This window comes from Podarcis muralis, chromosome 1 (assembly GCF_964188315.1).
Source record: "Podarcis muralis chromosome 1, rPodMur119.hap1.1, whole genome shotgun sequence".
Classification (NCBI taxonomy): Eukaryota; Metazoa; Chordata; class Lepidosauria; order Squamata; family Lacertidae; genus Podarcis; species Podarcis muralis.
Window position 1 is genome coordinate 8,859,937 of NC_135655.1, and position 21,936 is coordinate 8,881,872.

General features: G+C 46.4%; 1 protein-coding gene across 2 annotated transcripts in view; it reads left to right on the forward strand.

Annotated features, from left to right (window-relative positions):
- Nucleotides 1-12,386, forward strand: part of LRRC9 (leucine rich repeat containing 9) — a 76,136-nt gene extending 63,750 nt beyond the window's left edge. For both annotated transcript variants that reach the window (XM_077920883.1, XM_077920906.1), the window contains 3 exons: nucleotides 6,644-6,827; nucleotides 8,207-8,389; nucleotides 9,928-12,386. In XM_077920883.1, coding sequence (XP_077777009.1) covers nucleotides 6,644-6,827; nucleotides 8,207-8,361 — 339 coding nt within the window. In that variant the 3' untranslated portion in view covers nucleotides 8,362-8,389; nucleotides 9,928-12,386. The remainder of the gene's footprint in view (nucleotides 1-6,643; nucleotides 6,828-8,206; nucleotides 8,390-9,927) is intronic.
- Nucleotides 12,387-21,936: the final 9,550 nt, after the last annotated feature.

Genomic DNA, 21,936 nt, shown 5'->3' on the forward strand with positions numbered 1-21,936 from the left:
AAACTCATGCTGGTAGCTTCAAAAACACTGTCCAACCATCTCGCCCTCCGTCGTCCCCTTCTCCTTGTGCCCTCCATCTTTCCCAACATCAGGGTCTTTTCCAGGGAGTCTTCTTTTCTCATGAGGTGGCCAAAGTCTTGGAGCCTCAGTTTCAGGATCTGTCCTTCCAGCGAGCCCTCAGGGCTGATTTCCTTCAGAATGGAGAGGTTTGATCTTCTTGCAGTCCATGAGACTCTCAAGAGTCTCCTCCAGCACCAGAATTCAAAAGCATCACTTCTTCGGCAATCAGCCTTCTTTATGGTCCAGCTCTTACTTCCATGCATCGACCTTACTTGACATATAGATGGGTACAGCCAAGAAATAACTTCTGGTAGAGATTTTGGGAGGATGAATTGAATGTGGCTGGGCAAAGGACAGGGTTCAGAAGAAGGAGAATGAAGGAGGATGGCAGAGGAGGGATGAAGGAGGATGGCGGACTGGTTTATGCGATCGATCGAGTGAGGCTTTGAGAGGTAAGACTGAACAATGTGCGGTACAAGCTTCTCCTTGCCGCTTTCGGTGTAAGGTCAAATCCTCACACTTGCCTGCGGGAGGTTTGTACGCTTGTGTAACGTAAACAAGACCACACCAGATTTTTAAGCTGTTGTGATTCCAATACGTGCGTCAGGAAGTGCATGCAATATAATTACACTGTCAGTCCCTGAGTACGCTGCGACGTGCTTCCAGAGCTTCTATGGGTGTGCATGTGTGTGTACACAAGAAGTTGTATATATGCAAGCAGTTAATTTCAGACCAGCGATGGGGAACCTGTGGCCTTGCAGATGGTGTTGAGCTACAACCCCCATCATGTTACCCCTGTGCATTGACTGTGCTGGCTGGGGGTTGGTAGGAGTTGGAGTCCATTGACGCCTGCAAGACCACAGGCTCCCACCCTTATTTTAGACTCTGAGCTTAATGGCCTTACACCCTTCTTCCTTCATTGCACGGGATTGGACTGGACTGGGGTCCTTTCCAACTCTATAATTCTGTGCATTCCTTTGTAGGAGGAATACCATTCCGCAATACATGTTTGTGCATACGTAATTTGCATACAACAGGGACGTGGGTGGCGCTGTGGGTTAAACCACAGAGCCTAGGACTTGCCGATCAGAAGGTCGGTGGTTCAGATCCCTGCGACGGGGTGAGCTCCCGTTGCTCGGTCCCTGCTCCCGCCAACCTAGCAGTTCAAAAGCACATCCAAGTGCAAGTAGATAAATAGGTACCACTCCGGCGGGAAGGTAAACGGCGTTTCCGTGCGCTGCTCTGGTTCGCCAGAAGCGGCTTAGTCATGCTGGCCACATGACCCGGAAGCTGTATGCCAGCTCCCTCAGGCAGTAAAGCGAGATGAGCGCCGCAACCCCAGAGTCAGCCATGACTGGACCGAACGGCCAGAGGTCCCTTTACCTTTACCTTTGACTACAACACTATTGGTGGCCTTTTAAAATTTAGGGGTGTAATTTAGGAATGTCCACCCGCAGTCTCTAGCCCAGCTTTCGTCAACCTGGTGCTCTTGATGTTTTCAAACACGACTCCCAAATCTGGCTGGAGCTGATGGGAGTTGTAGTCCAGAACATCTGGAGGGCACCTGGTTGGTGAAGGCTGCTCTAGTCTGCGTGAAAATTCGCTCAGTTTATGATGCCCCAAGCCCCAGTCCGACAAACACATTAGGCGACATCTTTGCCATGTTTACAGTATCAGAAGCAGCGCCTGCCTCTTTGTAGAGCCAAGAGCTCAGCGGGCTGCCTTGCAAAAATGAACACTGGTGCGTGCGTGTGTGTGTGTGTTTTGCTGCTTGAAGATGTGGTGCTTTGTATACAAGGCTTCTAAGTGCTGTGAAGCGGATTGCAGCACGTTGTAAATGCCTTTATTTCCAAACTGACCTATGCTTTTTATACGTTGGACATCACTTAAAAATAAAAAACATGGCCGTATTAGTGCAGCTGCCGAAAGAGTGCTAAGGCCTCCCCTCTCTTAGGAGAGAGAGATTTCTGGGTTTTTCAGAAAGCTTCAGTGAAGATGCTCTGCCTCGTTAGCTAGGACAGAACTGAGGCATTATCTCATTAGGCCACCGAAGTGGAACAACAAACGGTTTCTCGGTTTCCTTCGCGACATCAAAGCTGCTCTTTCCTAAGTGCTTGTTAGAAAGTTGAGAAGCAAGATCTTCTGTCGTTTCTCTTTGAAAAATACGTTTTTGGTGTTAAATGTCACAGGGAATTTCGCACGGGAGAAAGCATCTTAATTAGCGCCTTGTTTTCTTCCAAGGTGCTCCGGAAACATTTTGGGAATGGAAGCAGAAAACCAAAACATTAGCCCCCATCCCAACCCCTACATGAGGGTAGAAACGCTATAATGATGAGCCAAATAACGTACAGATTATTCCCAAAATCCCCTGAATCAATTCAATGGTACGGCAGGCGTTGATTGCCATCTTTCCCTGACGGCAAATTTTTACTGCCTAATGCATTTGCTGGGCCTGTCTGACTCTTTTATAAGTTGGAGACACCCCTAGTTTATGGCATCCCTTGGAGAAGCAAAGATGGGCTGGTAAAACGGGGCGGAACATGGTGACGTCATGCGGGAGAATACCAGTCTTTTGCTCCACCTCCTGCAAGCTTTGCCTGCCTGCAAGATATTGCCAAGTGCATATCCAATTCAAGCTTTGGGCTGAAGTCCTAGCAGGTATGGTGGTACCTTGGTTCTCGAACTCAATCCGTTCTGGAAGTCCATTCAACTTCCAAAGCGTTCGAAATCCAACGGCTTCTGATTGGCCCCGGAAACAACACCGACAGCCGAAACTGTTAAGTTGTGGGTGAACATATCAGACGACACAGCAATTCTTCAAACAGCTCTTGTTTATTCACAGGCCAGGACAGAACTGAACTGAAGGGTTCAGTCAGCCTGCTTATATAGAGCTCCAGTACAACGTTACTGTAACAACTTACTAAAACTATCCAATCACTGAACGTCACTTTCGATCCCTTATTTGCATAACTATCTACAGTATCCCCCTGCTGGCCCAGGGTGAGAACTTTAGAACATAACAGAAATGGACGTTTGGCTTCCAAAAAAGGTTCGCAAACCGGAACACTTACTTCCGGGTTTGTGGAGTCCGGGAGCCGATTTGCTCGACAACTAAGCCATTCGCGAACCAAGGTATGACTGTATTCCAGTCCCATCAAACTGCTCCTGGAACCAAGGTTCTGTAGACTGGGGGTTCCCCCCCCCCCCGCCCGATTCTACGGGGCCTGTTGTATTTTCCTCATTCCTTCAGCCCTACCTCTATGAGTCACGGGCAGGCCGTGCTTCTGTGTGGAATAATAATAATAATAATAATAATAATAATAATAATAATAATAATAATAATTTATTTATACCCCGCCCATCTGGCTGGGCTTGCCCAGCCACTCTGGGCGGCTTCAAAAAAAAATTAAAATACTGTAATACATCAAACATTAAAAGCTTCCCTAAACAGGGCTGCCTTCAGATGTCTTCTAAAAGTCTGGTAGTTGTTGTTCTCTTTGACATCTGGTGGGAGGGCATTCCACAGGGAGGGCGCCACTACCGAGAAGGCCCTCTGCCTGGTTCCCTGTAACTTGGCTTCTCGCAGTGAGGGAACCGCCAGAAGGCCCTCGGTGCTGGACCTCAGTGTCCGGGCTGGATGATGGGGCTGGAGACGCTCCTTCAGGTATACTGGACCGAGGCCAATTAGGAATATTAAGAAGCACGAATTTTAAACCCTGCAGCCGAAGGCGGAGAAGGGAGCACTGGTGTTAAACACAATCAACGTAAACTGGCGACAGTTTCAGAAAGGGATGCATCTGTAGTTTCTTGGGCTCATACCCAGAAGCAAGATGTAGGTGCCCAGTCATGCTCGGCTCAGTGGAAAGGGGGAGCATTAAAAATTTTTGTGGCTCACCCTTGCTTCCCTTAGCAGGGAAATAGCTGCGGAGGACTGGGGAGGCAGCACCCAGCTGCATGCGACAGGGCCCCTCCTGCTCAGAAGGATCCCATTCATCTCTTTGCTTTGCCGCTTGAAGAGGCTGGACCCAGAAAATATTAGCGGAGGACGTTTAGAAATGGGCCAATCTACTTCCTCCTTGGGGGGAAATATAGCTCAGCTCATTTGCAAACCAATTATATGCGATCCTGGGGGGAGCTCACCTGGGGGAGGGGGATGCACCAGTTCTCAAATCTCCTGTCCGTTTTTTAGGGTTCGTATTTCAACCAGGTTTAACTACCGTATTTTTTGCTCACTTTTTCCCTCCTAAAAAGTAAGGGGAAATGTGTGTGCGTCTTATGGAGCGAATGCAGGCCGCGCAGCTATCCCAGAAGCCAGAACAGCAAGAGGGATTTCTGCTTTCGCTGCGCAGCGATCCCTCTTGCTGTTCTGGCTTCTGAGATTCAGGGTATTTTTTTTTCTTGTTTTCCTCCTCCCAAAACTAGGTGCATCTTGTGGTCTGGTGCATCTTACAGAGCGAAAAATACGGTATATACGATCCTGGGGGGAGCTCACCTGGGGGAGGGGGATGCACCAGTTCTCAAATCTCCTGTCCGTTTTTTAGGGTTCGTATTTCAACTGGGTTTAACTGTTTTAAAATTCATTGGTCTTTTGGTCACGGTCTAAAGGGGGGTTCACTTTAAGAGGCCCATCAGCGAAAGCCCCGCATAAGGACTTCCATTTGCACAATGGGGCCTCATCCTCCTTCCTCCCCACCAAAGAAAAAACCTGTGCTGGTGCTGCAGGAAACACCCCCCAATCATTTAGTTTGTACAAACTCGACATTACATACTCACACACGACATACGCGATGTTTCTGTTATAAATTCATAGAAAATCAACCGTACATCGGATCTACATCGTTCCACTTTTATTTTGCTCCATGAAGAATGGACTATCAAAGGGGGAAGGTTTGATCCAGGGCAGCCATAATCCCTTGGGCGTACCAACACAGGAGCCCTACCCAGTTGGCATGCCAACTGTGATGGTCCCAGACAGAAGACCATCAAGGACACAAAGAACTTGCATATGGGAGTGGATTCAGCACAGACGGAGACAAAGGACAATGATCAGCTCTTCCCTCTGGGAGCAGGATACTGCAGACTCCCCTTTGACCTCTGGAAAGTACTCATGGGGAGGGGGAAAGGTGGAACCGGCCAGGTGACCAGACACTCAGGTTACCACCACAACTCCTCCCTCAACCCCTCCTTTTTGTGATGTGTCAATGATACAGTCATGATGTAGTTGTGATGTAGTTCTAGGGGTGTAGCTTGGGGGATTAGTAGCTAATAAAAGTTGGGGTCTCCTTTTGTTCGGGGCTTCCATCTTGTTCCACCTGGTGGCAGGTGGGAGTCCTGTCGTGACCGTCTTCAGTAAAGACCAAGCCTACTGGCTGCTGTTTTGCTCTGGTATTCTTGGCTGGTGTCCTTGGTTTTTTGTCCAAGGGAGCCCTCCGATTTCTCCGTTAACACTGGACGAGCCTGCAAAACAGCACACAGTGCGGGAAGAGGGGGAATCGTTCCGTCTGGCAAGCCAAAATGCTTGCGCAAGTGGGATGTCCGTCGTAGTGTGACATTTAATTCCACCCTGTGATCTTTCACAAAAAGGCAGAGCGTGGTGGAAACTTGGGGACTGGCAATGCAACCATGTTTTACTCAAGAGTAGACCCACTAACATTAATGAGCATGACTAAGTTAGGCTTCAGCTCGTGCTAAAGCAAAACCAACATAATCCACTGAACTTTGCAGGAAAATCCAACAGGGAAAGGCAGAAACATGCTGGGAAGTGCATTAAAAAAAAAATTACAGAGGGCACTGAGGCAAATGTGTAGCCCTTGACCCTTGGCGGTGGAATCTTGTGAGAGAGGAGAGGAGCAAAGCCTGATGGGGATTGTAGTTTTGCAGGCTATACTGTATTGAATTGTGAAATTGTGAAAGTGAGGGAAATGGGGCCAAGGCAGATCTCTTTGGACTGAGAGCTTGGGGAAAATGGGCGAGTGCGCTAACCAGCAGAAATAAAATTGTCACAGCCTCAGACTGGACACTGGGAGGAAACTTCTGAATTGTAAGGCAGTCTCGCACATAGTAGAATATTTTTCTAAGGAGAATGGGAATGTATCCTGCTTTGAAATGAGAGCAGGACTGGGGAACCCTTTTTAGCCCAGGGGATGATGATGGTGATGATGATATTCATTCATTCATTCATTCATTCATTCCCCGCCCATCTGGCTGGGCTTCCCCAGCCACTCTGGGCAGCTTCCAACAAAATATTAAAGTACAGTAATTCATCAAACATTAAAAGCTTCCCTAAACAGAGCTGCCTTCAGATGTCTTCTCTTTGACATCTGGTGGGAGGGCGTTCCACAGGGCAGGCGCCACTACCAAGAAGGCCCTCTGCCTGGTTCCCTGTAACTTGGCTTCTCGCAGCGAGGGAACCGCCAGAAGGCCCTCAGCACTGGACCTCAGTATCCGGGTAGAACGATTAACTTTGGGGGGGCCCACATGACCATAGTAGTTGGGGTAAGTAACTTTCCCTCCCTGTTTCTTTGCGGCATTTCCGAGCCTGAGAGTCGAGACTTACTAATACCCCTGATGTCTCATCATGTAGGTCTTTCCTCTTGCCAACTCTCCAATAGACTGTGGATTCCCCTTGCTGCAGACTACTTTCCCCAAACCTTGTCCCCTGAAGATAGCCAACGTGAACCTGAACGCGGGTATCAACTATTTATATGGGGGCGACTTCATCGTCCCTCATTCTGTGGATGAGCTGGTTGGGAGCGAGTCTGTCAAAGGTGAGTGTAAATGGGCCATGATGCTCTTTGTTTTTCTCTGGGTTAAGTCTCAGGTCTTCCACTTGGTTGGTTGAAGATGGCACAACAGGGTCCCCTAGTCCAGCATCCTGTTTTCGCACTGGATAACCAGAATTCTTCAAGCAGGATTAGAGCACAAGAAAAAATTTCCTGCAGTTTCCAGCAATTGGCATTCAGAAGCATTGCTGCCTCCAACTGTAGAGGCAGAGCAAAGCCATCAGGGCCCTCTCCTCCATGAATTTATAGGGACATGGGTGGTGCTCTGGTCTAAACCACTGAGCCTCTTGGGCTTGCTGATCGGAAGGTCGGCTGTTCGAATCCCATGACGGGGTGAACTCCCATTGCTCTGTCCCGGCTCCTGCCAACCTAGCCGTTTGAAAGCACACCAGTGCAAGTAGATAAATAGGTACCACTGCAGCAGGAAGGTAAACGGCATTTCCGTGCACTCTGGTTTCCGTCACGGTTTTTCCGTTGCACCAGTAGTGGTTTAGTCCTGCTAGCCACATGACCCAGAAAGCTGTCTGTGGACAAACTCCAGCTCCCTCTGCCTGAAAGCAAGATGAGTGCTGCAACCCCATAGCCGCCTTTGACTGGACTTAACCGTCCAGGGGTAATTTACATTTACCTTACCATAAATTTGTCTAATGCCCTTTTAAAGCCATCCCAGTTGGGGGCCATCCCAGACTCCTGTGGGAGGGAGTTCTGCAGTTTTAACGATGCGCTGCAATGTCGAGGTCAAGCTGAGTCCAGCACCAGGGACCAATCCCGAGCCAAACATCATCTAAAGGCAGAATCGCCCAAAGAAGCAGCCTGGTTCAGTTAGCTGCCTGCAGCCTTGTTTTCCCTTTCATAAACTTGACTCCTCTCACTTGGTGTAAAACGGGGGTCGGCAAGGCTTACCGGACATAGGCCAGATCACTCCCGTGGAGATCCTCTGTGGGCCGGGCCGGCGCAGCGCAACAATGGAAATCGCATCTGCGCATGTCCGTGGCGCCGGAAATCGCTTCTGCGCATGCCCGGACCCTGTTGGCATCTGGGCATGCGCAGAAGCGGTTTCTGGTGCTACAGACATGCACAGAAGCGATTTCTGGCACTGCAGACATGCACAGATGCGATTTCCAGTGTCTGAGCATGCGCAGAAGCTATTTCTGGAGCTGTGGAAGAGCATCCCTGCACCACACTGCACCACGGCGGTTTAGTGCAGCGCACGGGGACTTGCCAAGTTGGCAGCTCGGTTCAGGGGCGGTTCATGGGCCGGTTAAGCGACCCTCATGGGCTGCTTCTGGCGCATGGGCCTTAGGTTGCCGCCCTCTGGTGTAAAGCAATGGTGACCCAAAGTTTGAAAAGTGCCGATTTTACAGTTCCGCTTTCAGGTAAGAAATCCAAGAACGCCACACAGGGCGTGTGTAACCCTCGGAGCATCCATGCGGAGGTCGCCATCAGGCAAGTCAGAGCTGCCTCGGCCAACCTTCCAGCCCACGGGGCACCACAGAGCGGGCCCTCTCGGACCACGTAAACCTGCCACACCAGCAAGGAGAGTGCAGGTATGCGACTGAGCACACTGTCTTTCTCTTTCTCTTGGTGTGAGCTACGTTTTGCAGACTCCCGTATGTCACTCCTCTGGCTGAAAATAAAGGACCAAACGCAGAATACATGTATCAGCAGGGGAAGAAGACTTCTAAAGGGCCAACGAGAGCTCTCCATTTTTTGCCTGGGTTTTAGTGGTTTTATCCCACCTGTCCTCCTAAGTAGAGGTTGCCTAACTTGTGACCAGGGGTGCCAACTTGAATAAAATATGGGGGGCGACGGGGCGACAGGTATGTCACCGTCCACATAATCACAGGACCACAATCACATGCACACCATCTGAATGGCAAAGCCCATAAACTTTGAGGGGGTCCAGCTCCCTCAAATATTTTATGGGGCGAGGGGCTAAATGGACCTCACTCCCATCAACCCCAGTCGGCCTGGCCAATGGTCAGGGGTGACGGGGGTTGCAGTCAAGTCCTACTCTAAGGGCTTAGTGTGATATGTGCAGTTCTTTTCCTCCTCTTTTAGGCTCACAACAACCCTGTGAGGTTGGTAAGACTGAGAGAGGGCAGCTAGCCAAAGGTTGCCCCAATGAACTCCATGGCTAAGTGCCAATTTGAAACTGGATCGGCCTGGCACTCTAACCACCACATTGATCTGGCACTGTGTCAATTCCATATTTTTGCACTCGGATCATTGATATGAGATGTTAAAAGTGGCTCTGGGTTCCACCTTTTCCCTCCATGTATGGTGTATTAGAAAACAGTTCTTGTCCAAAGTGGGATAGGAATGAAGTGATTTCTTAGTGAATTCGGCCCTTGGCATCGTTGATTTTTGTTGTTGTTGTTAAGTTGTGTTGCTTAGATGGGAGAGTAAAAATTGAATGGGTAGATGGCAAGAATGATCTTGTAGGCAATCAGTTCTGGAATCCTGGGACGTAGTCTGTGATTTGTGATGGGGGAGAAATTTAGTTTGTTTGAGTTTTAATGATAAATTATCTAATTTATCTCAAATCGATATGTGAACTCAAACAGCTATCCCTTGAAATTTGCATTTCTCCAGATTTTGTGATGGGGGTTCTCCAAGCAACCAGTGTGTAAAAAATATATGATGGGTAATTGCTCTGTATATTATATGTGCAGATTAGACAAAACTGCATACCAAAATGTGATTATTAGAAGTTTGCACTAAAATGCTGGTGAATTTTCATGAGGATTTCATTTTAAATCACTGATTGTTATGGAAATGTGAAGAACAGAGTTTAAGATTAGAAAAATGAGAAGCGGAGGGAATCCAAAAAAGACAGATTTGCCTATTTCTATTGGAGGGTACATAATGTAGCCACCTTCCATAAGCTAAAGAGGTTTAGGTGGGTCTGGTCAGAGCCTAGTACACACTGCCTTCAGGTACACAAGATGTACCAAATAGTATGTACCAAATAGCATGTACCAAATAAATAAATAAAATCACCTGTGTCACAGAAACTCCTGTAGCATCCCTGTTTTGAATTAACATAACCCTTCTCATTTGACTTCCTTTCTTTTCCTTTCAGAAATGGTGCAGTTTCACTTTCGGATCGAACAAATTGTAAATAGCTGCAAGAGGAACGAACGCTAGTTTTGACACTGATTTACATTCGTATCCAGATGTTTGCTTTCCCAATTTGAGTTACACCCCAGGAGAATTTGCTCCATAATTTCACATTTTATATCTTCGATCAGAGACTGAAATGAATGAACTGATTTAAGTTTCTTAAGGTTGATGAAGCATGCCTGATTTTTTCCCCAGACCCAGGACTGAGTAGGATACTCTGGCCCAAATGGGACTCTTAGGCTCCAGTTACCATGTGACTATTATGTAGTGCAATCAGTTCTGCCCATAAAAAAACAACAACAACCAGAATGCAAATCAGCCTTTGGGGAGGCCATTAACAGCTGGAAGAGTGGCAGGGAGAGGGGCTGCTTAACCCTCTCCCTTTCTTTCATTTGTCTGCTCAAAAGCGCCTCCCTCCCCAGACTGCTTTTCCACCTGTGTCAGAAAATAACCAGCAGCAGACGGTGGCTGGATGGGAGTGGTGATGCTCACCTGACCTCCCGACAGCTGCGTTGCTGCTGCTTACCCAGAGACAGAGAAGTCGCAGAAACGTCGGTGTGCTGCAGATAGAGCAGCAGAGCTAATCCTGTGCTCCTGCTGGCGTGTTTGCACTGAGCCAACCTCCCTGGTGCTTGGCCCTTCTCCGTCCCGATAAGCAGCAGTGACTCAGTGGTCAGGAGGTCAGGTGAGTGCTACCGCTGCACCACGCTTCCCCCTACCGGAAACTATGTTTTCTCCCCTATATTTTCGCTCCCCAGAGAAACATCTTGAGGAGACGGGCAAACAACAGGAAGGAAAACAGATTTAACAGCTCCTCTGACACTTCCACTCCTCTGCCCAAGCTGATTTGGACCTTTATACCTTTATAAAAACAACCACACAATTGACCTCCACGTGTAGTTTTAGCCTCAGCACTGTTGTACTGTAAATCAGGGGTGTGCCTTAGCTATCAATGGGAAAGATGAGCTCCATGGGAGCCCATGTTTATTCCAGTTCTTAATTCCAGTTATTCCAGTTATTAATACATAACTGTTGACGGATTGCGGATGGATAACCGTACTAGCATTCGTCCCCTTAACCTGACCTTATGGTGTTGTTCCGTTTTAATTAGACTTGGGCTTGAGTACAAGATGTAGCTGTTATGGTTGCATAAGGGTATTCTGATGGAAGTATTGTTGGCAGGGGCAGATAATAGCAAGGAATAAATTGATGTTGACATCCATTCCTAAAATACGTCTGCTCAGGATATGGAATTCATATGGGAGACTGTCCTTGTAACAAGAGATGAATGAAAATAATATAATCGGAGAGCAGAAAATGTGAGTTGGTGATTATAGAGTTGGAAGGGACCCCAAGGGTCTAATAATAATAATAATAATAATAATAATAATAATAATAAATTTATTTATATCTTACCCATTTGGCTGGGTTTCCCCAGGCACTCTGGGCGGCTCCCAACAGAATTAATGAAAATAATAATAAAAAAGTGATTAACATCAGACATTAAAAGCTTCCCTAAACAGGGCTGCCTTCTAAGTCCAACCCCCAGCAATGCAGGAATCTTTTGCCCAATGTGGGGATCAAACCCACAACTCTGAGATTAAGAGTCTCACGCTCTGCCAACTGAGCTCCAAACATAACTTCCCCCAAACACTTTAAACCCTCTGGCATTCTGCAAAAGAAAAACAAGAAGTGCTCCTCCATCCAGTGGAACTGAAGAAAGGTGTTCCTTGCATATATATATATATATTTTTGGTGGGGAATCAGGTGTGGTAGTCCTCACAAGGGGGGCACAGCATGGAAGCAGAGTGGAATCATAGAAGCTGGCAAATTTTGGGGTTGCCACATTGGAAATGGCACTGGCACATGGAAGGAGAGTGTATGGAATGTGCATGGCCATCTGAAATAGGGGGGGCAGGTTGAAGAGCCCCGTTTTGTGGCCATTAACCAGCTGACCCTCTGTCTTCGGGGCAGGGAACCTGCAGCCCTCCAGATTATAGATTCCCATCTCACATCAGCCCTAGCCAGCATGGCCCAGTGGTCAGGGATGGTGGGAATTTTGGTCCAGCGATATCAGGAGAAGAGATCAATGGTTGCCTTTCCCTGCACTACCCAACTGCTGATGGGCTAGAGGTTGCGTTGGGTTCTTTGGAGCTGCTGGCCCTCGTGAGGCCATGGGTGCTGCGTGTTGAGGTGCTCTTTTAAAAGGAAACATCGGCAGAGCATCCTTGGAGCAAACCAACTAGCCAAGCTGACTTGGTGCGTCAGGAAATGTTCAAGCTGTGTGCAGCCATACCCGAGACCACTGCTGGAGTGTTTGCGATCCAGCCAGGGATCCCTGGGGGTGGCATTTACCGGACCTCTCCTCACTGTGGCTGAAATGTTTCTTATTTAATAAAAAGGTAAAGGGACCCCTGACCATTAGATCCAGTCGTGGCCGACTCTGGGGTTGCGGCGCCCATCTCGCTTTATTGGCCGAGTCATGTGTCCAGCATGACTAAGCTGCTTCTGGCGAAGCAGAGCAGCACACAGAAACGCCGTTTACCTTCCTGCCGGAGCGGTACCTATTGATCTACTTGCACTTTGACGTGCTTTCGAACTGCTAGGTTGGCAGGAGCAGGGACCGAGCAACGGGAGCTCACCCTGTCGCGGGCATTCGAACCGCCGACCTTCTGATCGGCAAGCCCTAGGCTCTGCAGTTTCCAAATCACCTTCAGAGGTAGCCCCATGTAGAGCGCATTGCAGTAGTCCAAGCGCGAGATAACTAGAGCATGCACCACTCTGCAGCAGCATCTAACCTCCCCGCACAGAAATCAGAATGAATCCTCATCAAGTAGCCCATATTCTCTAGCCTCCCTGCTAACCATTCGGGATGAACGTTCAATGAACAAGTCATACCAAAGTGCCTTCAGAGTGGAACATGATGCTGACCACAAGGAGAAGATGTGGTCCCCAGCCTTGGTTCAGAGATACCAAATAACTGTGGGAGGGAATTGGCAGGGAGGTGGAGGATATCCCATGTTGACTAATTCTCTTTTGGACTCTGAAATCAGATGTCGAGTAGAGGGGGCTGGGTGCATCTGCGGGAAAAGAATTGACGGCTGCGGGAGGGGTTAAGCACCTACGCCGCTGGCACAATTCTTCCCCGCGAGCCCCTACCTCTGCATTCACACTTGAGCATTGCTTCGTTGTTGTTTTTCCCATTTCCAGAAAGTCTGGACTTGGAACGAAGCAATGTCTGCCGATACGATGTGACAGGGAAGAACATACAGCGGGGAATGCTTCCTCCGTGAATTCCTGATCAAGCCCAGATGATGTGGTTATTTTGTGTGTGAAGCTCTGCTTCCCTGGTCCGGTTCTACCTCTCTGCTTTCAGCTCTTGTTTCAAATCCTCTTGCTGTTTGGGGGTCTGCTTTCTCGTTTTAAGTCCTATTTATTATTTTCCCCCAAGAAGAAGATAATAATTACAGGGAGTTTGTGGCTGTTGCAATGCCTCCCTCTTCAGAAATTCGAATGGTGTACTTTTTCAGAAAAGGGTATGGTTTGTTTTTCACGGCGGCACAAATGAAAGCCCATCTATCCAAACTTTCTGGATATAGTGCAGTGTATTTGTGTGAGAGGAAAAAAACACACACACACACACACACACACACACACACACACACCCCTCTTCCAGTCTTCAAAAACCAGTAGGATGATGTCTGCTCACATCAATCCTTTGTTTCCTCTTGGATAAAGGGAGAGAAGGACAGCAAAACCTGTAACTTCATGTAGGCTCCTGTGCCCTGCTGCAAACCTTTCAGAATGTACCGATTTTGCGGAGTTTTCAGAAGCCTTGGCCTATAAAAAGGCTGTACCTTTCGCCCAGTCTTTAATTCTTCTAAATGGATGTTTCTCTCCCAGCCATTTCAGATCCCCGTTGCTTCCTTGAAACATTATTTGCATAAAAGGAATTGAATAATTTATAGAGAAGCAGACACTTGGGTGTAGCTCGGTCGAGATTTGCCCATAATCACGCCGTGCCTAACACATGGCTCATAGCTTGTTTAATGGGATGGAAGCTGACAGGTTTGTCTTGTACCGCTGCTATAGAACTCATAGCTTTCAAATGACCTCAGTGTACTTAGCTACTTTGCTTGTTGATCTCACTGCTCTTTTCCCTTCCATTAATGGAGAAACTCTTAAAGGCAAATGCCCCACTTTTCTACATTCCCTCAAATAATAAAGACAGTTTTGGCTTGAAATATATTTCATGCATTCTATTTAAAAAGGAAAAAAATATTACAGAAGAACTTTAACAGTGGAGTTGGAATGCTTCAATTTGCAAAAGCTAGGGTCTTAAATGCTTAATTAATTTGTTTTGGTTGGTTGGAGGTTCCCTTCTCCTCTCCCCCTTTGCTGAAAGAAAGTTGTCCTAATATCCAGTTTACAAAAACCAACTCATGGATTTTAGTTATTTCAGCTTTGCAATGCTCTTCCTGGTCAAACCGATTTTTTTCCCCAGGCGCAGCCGTGAAAAGCAAACCTTTTTTTGTGGTAAAGCATCATTCTAATAAAGCCCTAGAAATTTTGTTTCAGTCAACTTTGTCACAGCTGAGCAAATGCGTTGAGGATAACCTGCTGTTTTGTGCTAAATTACGTTCCAGAAGAAAAATTCTGTATGTTTGTTTTCGTTTCCCTTAAACTACAAACAGTAAAAAAATATTGAGATGATTTTAGCCACAAACCTAAATCTGTCATTCAATTGAACATGCAGTCCTTTATCGTTTACCCGAGAGCAAGCCCCAGTGAACCCAATGGGACTCACTATTGAATGGCGAGTACAGGAGAGCATCTTGGTTTTGAGTCCTGGAAGACCTGCTCCCAGCCTTGCAGGCATTTTCCCACCTGGCCTGGGAGGGGAGGGTCTGGAATGACTCCAGCTACAAAAGCTGAGTTGGCTATTTGTTTTATTTTAAGCATTTCTGTAAATATTGAAAGAAGGCACATGTTTCTCTGCAAAAGCTGGGGGGTGGAAGGGAAACAGATCCCCAACCCCAGTCAGAAATTGTAATCAATAATCAATTGATTTGCAATCAATAAGCCCAAGAGTAGCAGGCAAGGTGGCCAATGGCCGCTTTGAATCCCTTAACCCAAAAGTTCCCTTTGCCATTTTAGTCCCTAGCCTATTTTCATTTATTCTGCTGCTTAGTGGCCTACTCTTCAATCCAAGAGACTTCACAGTGTGTCTTATAATCTATGAAAAATAAAACCACAAATTGATTAAAACATTAGTCATACTCTTGAGTAGATCCAGTGACATTGACTAAGTTAGGTCCATCATTTCAGTGATTCTACTTTGAGTAGAACTTGGTTAGACACAACCCAGAACTTTCAGAGGGGTAGCTATGCTGGCCTGGTGCACCGCCAGCAACAAAAAATATTTTGGAAACTGAAAAATAATAATTGTGCCATCGATTTCCAATCAGTCTACAAGGGCAGCCCCATGTAAAATGCAGTTCAGAGTCATTTGCACAACATGGCTATCTGGCGAGACGCTGCTTCACCCAGGAGTCTGTGTTATGCAAACCTCTCTCTTGTTGAGCCTCAGCCTTGCAGAAACAACCTTACATGCATTGCCAATGGCTTGTTTGTGTTTGTAATCGGTAGAAGGTAAAGGACCCCTGGACGGCTAAGTCCAGTCAAAGGTGACTATGGGGTGTGGCGCTCATCTCACTTCAGGCCAAGGGAGCCAGCGTTTGTCCACACAGACAACTTTCCGGGTCATGTGGCCGGCATGACTAAACCGCTTCTGGCGCAACGGAGCACCATGACGGAAATCACAGCGCATGGAAACGCCGTTTACCTTCCTGCCACTGCAGTACCTATTTATCTACACACACCAGTGTGCTTTCCACTTGCTAGGTTGGCAGGAGCTGGGACAGAACAAATGGGAGCTCACTCTGTCATGGGGATTCGAACCACCAACCTTCCGATCGGCAAGCCCAAGAGGCTTAGTGGTTTAGACCACAGCACCACCCACATCCCTGTTCATAATAATGCAAGCACACTGTGCTGATGCACAGCTGTAATAATAATAATAATAATAATAATAATAATAATAATAATAATAATAATAATTTATTATTTATACCCCGCCCATCTGGCTGGGCTTCCCCAGCCACTCTGGGCGGCTTCCAACAAAATATTAAAATACAATAATGCACCAAACATTAAAAGCTTCCCTAAACAGGGCTGCCTTCAGTTGTCTTCTAAAAATCTGGTAGTTGTTCTCTTTGACATCTGGTGGGAGGGCGTTCCACAGGGCGGGCGCCACTACCGAAAAGGCCCTCTGCCTGGTTCCCTGTAACTTGGCTTTTCACAGTCAGGGAACCTCCAGAAGGCCCTCGGCGCTGGACCTCAGTGTCCAGGTAGAAAGATGGGGGTGGAGATGCTCCTTCAGATATACTGGACTGAGGCCGTTTAGGGCCGTTTAGGGCTTTAAAGGCCAAGCAATGACATTTGCGCCTACTTGTCACCATTGCTGCCATGGCAGCTATGCAAACCCCGCAGCAGAAGACACGCCAGTAATGAGCCTGTTGTTATTTGCACAGTCTTCAGCGAATTGGAAGGAGTCATAGACATGGGAGCCTGGCTTATACCAGGTCAGACCAAGCTGTCCACCTAGCCCCAGTATTCTGGCTGGCAGAAGCTTTCATGGGTCTCAGGCAGAGAAGGAGTTTTGCCATCACTTGCTATGGAGATGCTGTCGATGGAAGCCAGGTCTTCTGCTGTGGCCTGCCTCTACCGTCTGAGCTCTAGTCCCACCCCTAAAAGAATGGACATTTCCCAGAATCCAGTTCCATTTCACCACCTGCGGTGAAACAGGAGAGTGCCGCCCTACACGAGTCCCCTTGGCACCTCCACCAAAGCCTTGCTTACCGGGGTTGCTCAGCTTCTGGTGAGATTGTGCAAGAGCCTGTCGGAGCTTCCGTACGACCAAGCTGTAATGGCTCTCCTCCACGTTGTATATTCGGAATCCATCTAGGCTCTCCTCCGACGGTGATTAACGACCTAAGCCTTTAATGAGACTTCAGGCACGCTCCCCATTACGCAGAGTACCCAAACAGCAGCAGAAGAGCCAGAAATATGTGCTACATTGCTACTTTTATTTCTAACTACGCAGGACAGAAAAGAATATGCGCCTGCTCTCTGTGTGAGACAGAAAACAACAGGAACAAAAAAACAGGAAACCAGTAACTTCAACTTCTGTCTCCCGTGAGACTTCCAACAGTCTGGAATGTCAACAGAGTCTTGTGACTCCAAAAACTGCACAGTGGCATAACAGAAATCTAACATCCCCCCCCTTTCTGTGAACACCACTGGGCAGTGTGTCAGTACAATCTCAGTACAAACCCAGTTTTTGTACATAGGTACAGTGTTGAGCCCTGAGAATTCACGTGAAGGCCTCCAGAGCTCTCGCACAACCTTTCCTGAGACCCCAGTTTGTCAGGAAGAGTGCTTTGCTTATCAGGATGTTGGGAAGGTCACATAAGATCCTGCCAGAAGCTGCCGCAACTTTTCCTCGCTTCTAGGGCGGTGGAGGTGCCCACAGAGGTGCCCCTTGGATTCCGTTGCCCGATGTGATGACTTCAGTCTGCCTCATGGACAGGACCAGGGCTTTTTCTAGCAGGAACTCGGGGGAACTCAGTTCCAGCACATCTCAGGTGGGCACCATTGCCATTCTAAGAGAATGAGGAAGCTGTTCATGGTGAGTTCTGGCACTTCTTTTTCTAGAAAAATAGCACTGGACAGGATTGCCATCCCAGAATCTCTGGGTAACCAACCCTGCACAGGGACTTCTGCTTGTGCAATGGGGGCTCTCCTCCATCACCTCCCCATGCAATTGGCTCTTGGGGGTCAGGGGTTGGGAGAAACCCCAGATCAGGAAGTGGAGGGATGGAGGGAATCATTCCTTCTGGCAAGTTGCAACGTTTGCCCAGCCGAATGTGAATTTATTATTTCAGCCACAGACCAGTTCCAGCCCACATACAATATCAAGGAAGTCATAAAACACAATAGGGATACATTTGAATTTGCAATTAGGTATAACAGGGACACTACAGATATAGCAACAGTTTAAAAATATATAAATTAAAACTTAAGTCACTAACATATAACCTAAAATTATCATTTAAGGCCCAGCTGAAACGTCAACTTCCACGCTCTGCAAATTCTACTATAGCGTAAGCGTAATTTGCTTTTTTAGTAAGGGAAGCGCTCTCTAATCTTAACAGACCACAGACACATGCCAAGGCCTGTTAGATGATTTCCAGGTCAGGCTACTGAGCTTCAAGGCTGAGTTGGGGATTTGAAACCAAGTTTCCCTGAGCCAAACCCAATGCTATGACCACTGACACTACACTGAAGGCCTTGCATTTTCTGTCTGAGAGAAGTGTTGCCACCTCCCTGGAGAAGAACAGGAAAAGGGGGCCAACACCAAAAAGGCCCACCCAGCTACCCACCTAACCTCACCTAGCCTCTGATGCAGTCCCTTGTTTTGCAGACAGAGCCAGGTCAGTTTTCTTCATGAACTGGCTGCCATTTTCAATTTAATCATTCATCCGTTGGAAGCACTTGCATGCTTTTAAGCTCTGCATAATCCCTCCTGATATTTTCCTCCTTTTGCAGCAAGAGTCATTTTTCCATATGCCGGGTAGAGATTTCCATTACAAATCTCTCCGCTGACCAGAATTAGCCTCCTCCTCTCTTGTGTCAGATGGTTTACAAGTGGATTTTCCTCTTCTTCAGAGATCCCATATCTGGAGCACCAAAAAGCATGGCTTGCCTTGAGCATTAAGGAGGAAAGATGCCGTCAGGATTTTCTGTTTCCTAGCTTCACAAATGCATAATTATTTATTGCCAATTTCTCTTGAGGACCCATTTGGTTGAAAGTAGGAATGCGGGAGAAATTCAATTCAGTTTGCATTTAAAGGTGAATCTCCCCGATTCACACTTTCCAAAGCAATATGTGAAACTGCCACATTTTGCTAGGCACAATTCTCTGAATTTTGCAACGCAATTCTCCAGCCAGGTAATGTGTACAAAAACACATAGTGTGCCTATAAAAACCCACAGATCATTGAAAATAACATACCAAAATGCCTTGTATTTGGAGGAAATTATTTGCAAAAATGTGTGTGTTGGGAGAAATTGTTTGCAAAAATAGCTCGGGTTAAATGTGCTTCAGGTTGAGCATTTTCAGGTTACGCTCTGCGGCGACCCAGAAGTAATGGAACGCGTTACTTCCAGATTTCACTGCTCGCACATGCGCAGACACTCAAGATGACGCCACGCGCATGAGCAGACGCGGCGAATTGCGACCCGCGCAGACGCAGATGTGCATACGCGGATTGTGTTCACTTCAGGATGCAAATGCGGCTCCGAAACGGATCCCGTTCACATCCAGAGGTACCACTGTATTAGGCGAAATTCTCACTGGAGTGCTGATGAATTGTCAAGAGAACTTTAAAAAAAAACAAATAAATTGCAGATTGATGTGAAAATGTGAAGAAGCCAATTTATGACTGGAAAAATGAGAAACTGACATTGCAGGTTCCTCCATCCTTGGCAAAAGCCAAGTGTGCATTTCTAAAGCAGCTGATTCATAGAATCATAGAATTCTAGAGTTGGAAGGGGTCTCAGGGGTCATTTAGTCCAACCCCCTGCAATGCAGGAATCTCGGCTAAAGCATCCATGACAGGTGGCCACCCAACCTCTGCTTTAAAACCTCCTAGGAAGGAGAGTTCACCACCTTCTGAGGGAGACCATTCCACTGTTGAACAGCTCAGAAAGTTCTTCCTGATGTTTAGTTGGAATCTCCTTTCTTGCAACTTGAAGCCACTGGTTCGAGTCCTACCCTCCAGAGCAGGAGAAAACAAGCTTGCTCCATCTACCAGGTGACAGCCCTTCAGATATTTGAAGATGGCTATCGTATCTCCTCTCAATCTCCTCTTTTCCTGGCTAAGCACACCCAGCTCCTTCAACCGCTCCTCATAAGGCTTGATTCACGCCACAGTTTCTCAGGCATTCTAATATTTTTATTTTTAATCATTTTATATTTTTAAAGAACATTACTGCATTTAAACTCGATGGAGGAAAACTAGTTTTAAGCATGTAACAGCCCACATAAATTAAGAAGTCTACAAGACGATTACAATCACATGTATTTGTTTCAATTTATGGTACAGGCTGACGTTTAATATCTGATGCTGACGATGTGTTTTTTTAAGGGCAAGAGGAAAAGAGAAAGTGCTAGCACTCGCCGGTAAAAATATCTAAAGCGCTTGTCAAGAAATCCCCCAAATGTGAGGATTTATTTGCTGTGTTTATATCCCGCTTCTTAACCAAAAACGACTGCCAAACAAGCTACCATCTTAAAAGGTACAAAAATGCAGTCTTATCTAAGAACCTGAGTATATAAGTCAACCCTACCAAAAAGTACAGATAAAGGATGAATTTTATTCAGTTCATATTTAAAGGCAAAACCAGCCTCCTTTTTTACTTTACAATACAATAAGCAAACTGAATCTCAGTCATACTTCGAAACTTGCACTTCTCCAAATTTTGCAAATTTCTCTATCCAAGTGATGTATGTACTGGAGTAAAATATGCATAACAATGCATGATTCACAAATGTACAAAAAATGGGAAATTGCACACAAATGTCTATATTAAGAGAAATTTGCACTGAAATGCTGATGAATTTTTACAAATGTGTCATGTGGAGAGAAAAACACAATGAGAAAAACACACCCTTGCGAAAAAGGCAAAAGCAATATCGTTCTCTTTTCCACAGGAAAGGGCAAGTTCCATAGTGCTGGTGGGGTAAAATATCCAAAATAAACAATTTCAGACATTTCCTTATAACTTTGTGACTTCTATAATAACATATCAGCCACAGTCCACACAGCAAAGTAACAATTCTTACTGTAACAAATGTAAGCCAAAACCACAGTCCACTAATATATTTAGTATGTGCTAAATTACTTCCCATTACACAATTTCCTCCAGATGGAAATATTTTGCTTTTAAGAGAAAATATTAGCTAAAATTCAAATACCTGATAATTGTATGTTGCTCTTGTTTCAAAACTTACCTTGATGATAAGACAAGGGTAATATTTAAATGCTGAATACATGTTTTTATTAAATGCCACAGGGTTGTGTGTGTGTGTGTGTTTTAAAGAAACAATACAAGTATTTGTTCTGGCTGTCCCCCAGCTCCTCAACAAGCTGATCTGTTTTTATTTAAAGAAACTTGCTGAGTGCCCCCCAATTTTTCACATTTCCGAAAATGATGTTTTCACACCCGGTTTTCCAATTTGTGCGAGAATAAGGAGAGCGCATAAACACCTATCAATGGCGTTGTTAAGTTCCCGATTCTTTCAGATTTCTTCCCACCAATTTGTCTGAAAAACAGGTATTTGCAAACACGGGTAGCCTCATTTCTTCGGGTCCTTTCATTTTTCATGAAGTGTTTTCAAAAGACTTCAATCAGCCTTAATGGTGCATTTTTAGTTAAGGAAACAAAATGGGAGAGAAGTCAATTTAAGCTCCCTGATGAACAAGTGTCTGGAGAAGGGGAGGGGGATAGAGAGAGAGAGAAAGAGAGAGGGATAAATGGGTTTAGAAAACGCAGCCAAGACAAGTAATACGCTGTTGAGCAGAGCACTCAGGGAAGCAGAGATACAATGGAAAGAGTAAAATACTGCAGAGGCTTTTTAAACTACTGACAATTGGAACAATAGGCTGGGCCGAGACATCTGTGTTAAACTGTGAGGAGGAAGGTGAAAAGGAAGCTGGGGACTATAAAAAGAGTCTCAAAACATCAGAATGAAGGGCCTTCAAGCAGCAGCCAAATGAATGCGCAGGGTGGCTGGCGAGGCTAGAAATCAAAATTGGCATAGTTTGCGGTTTAATTCACTTTG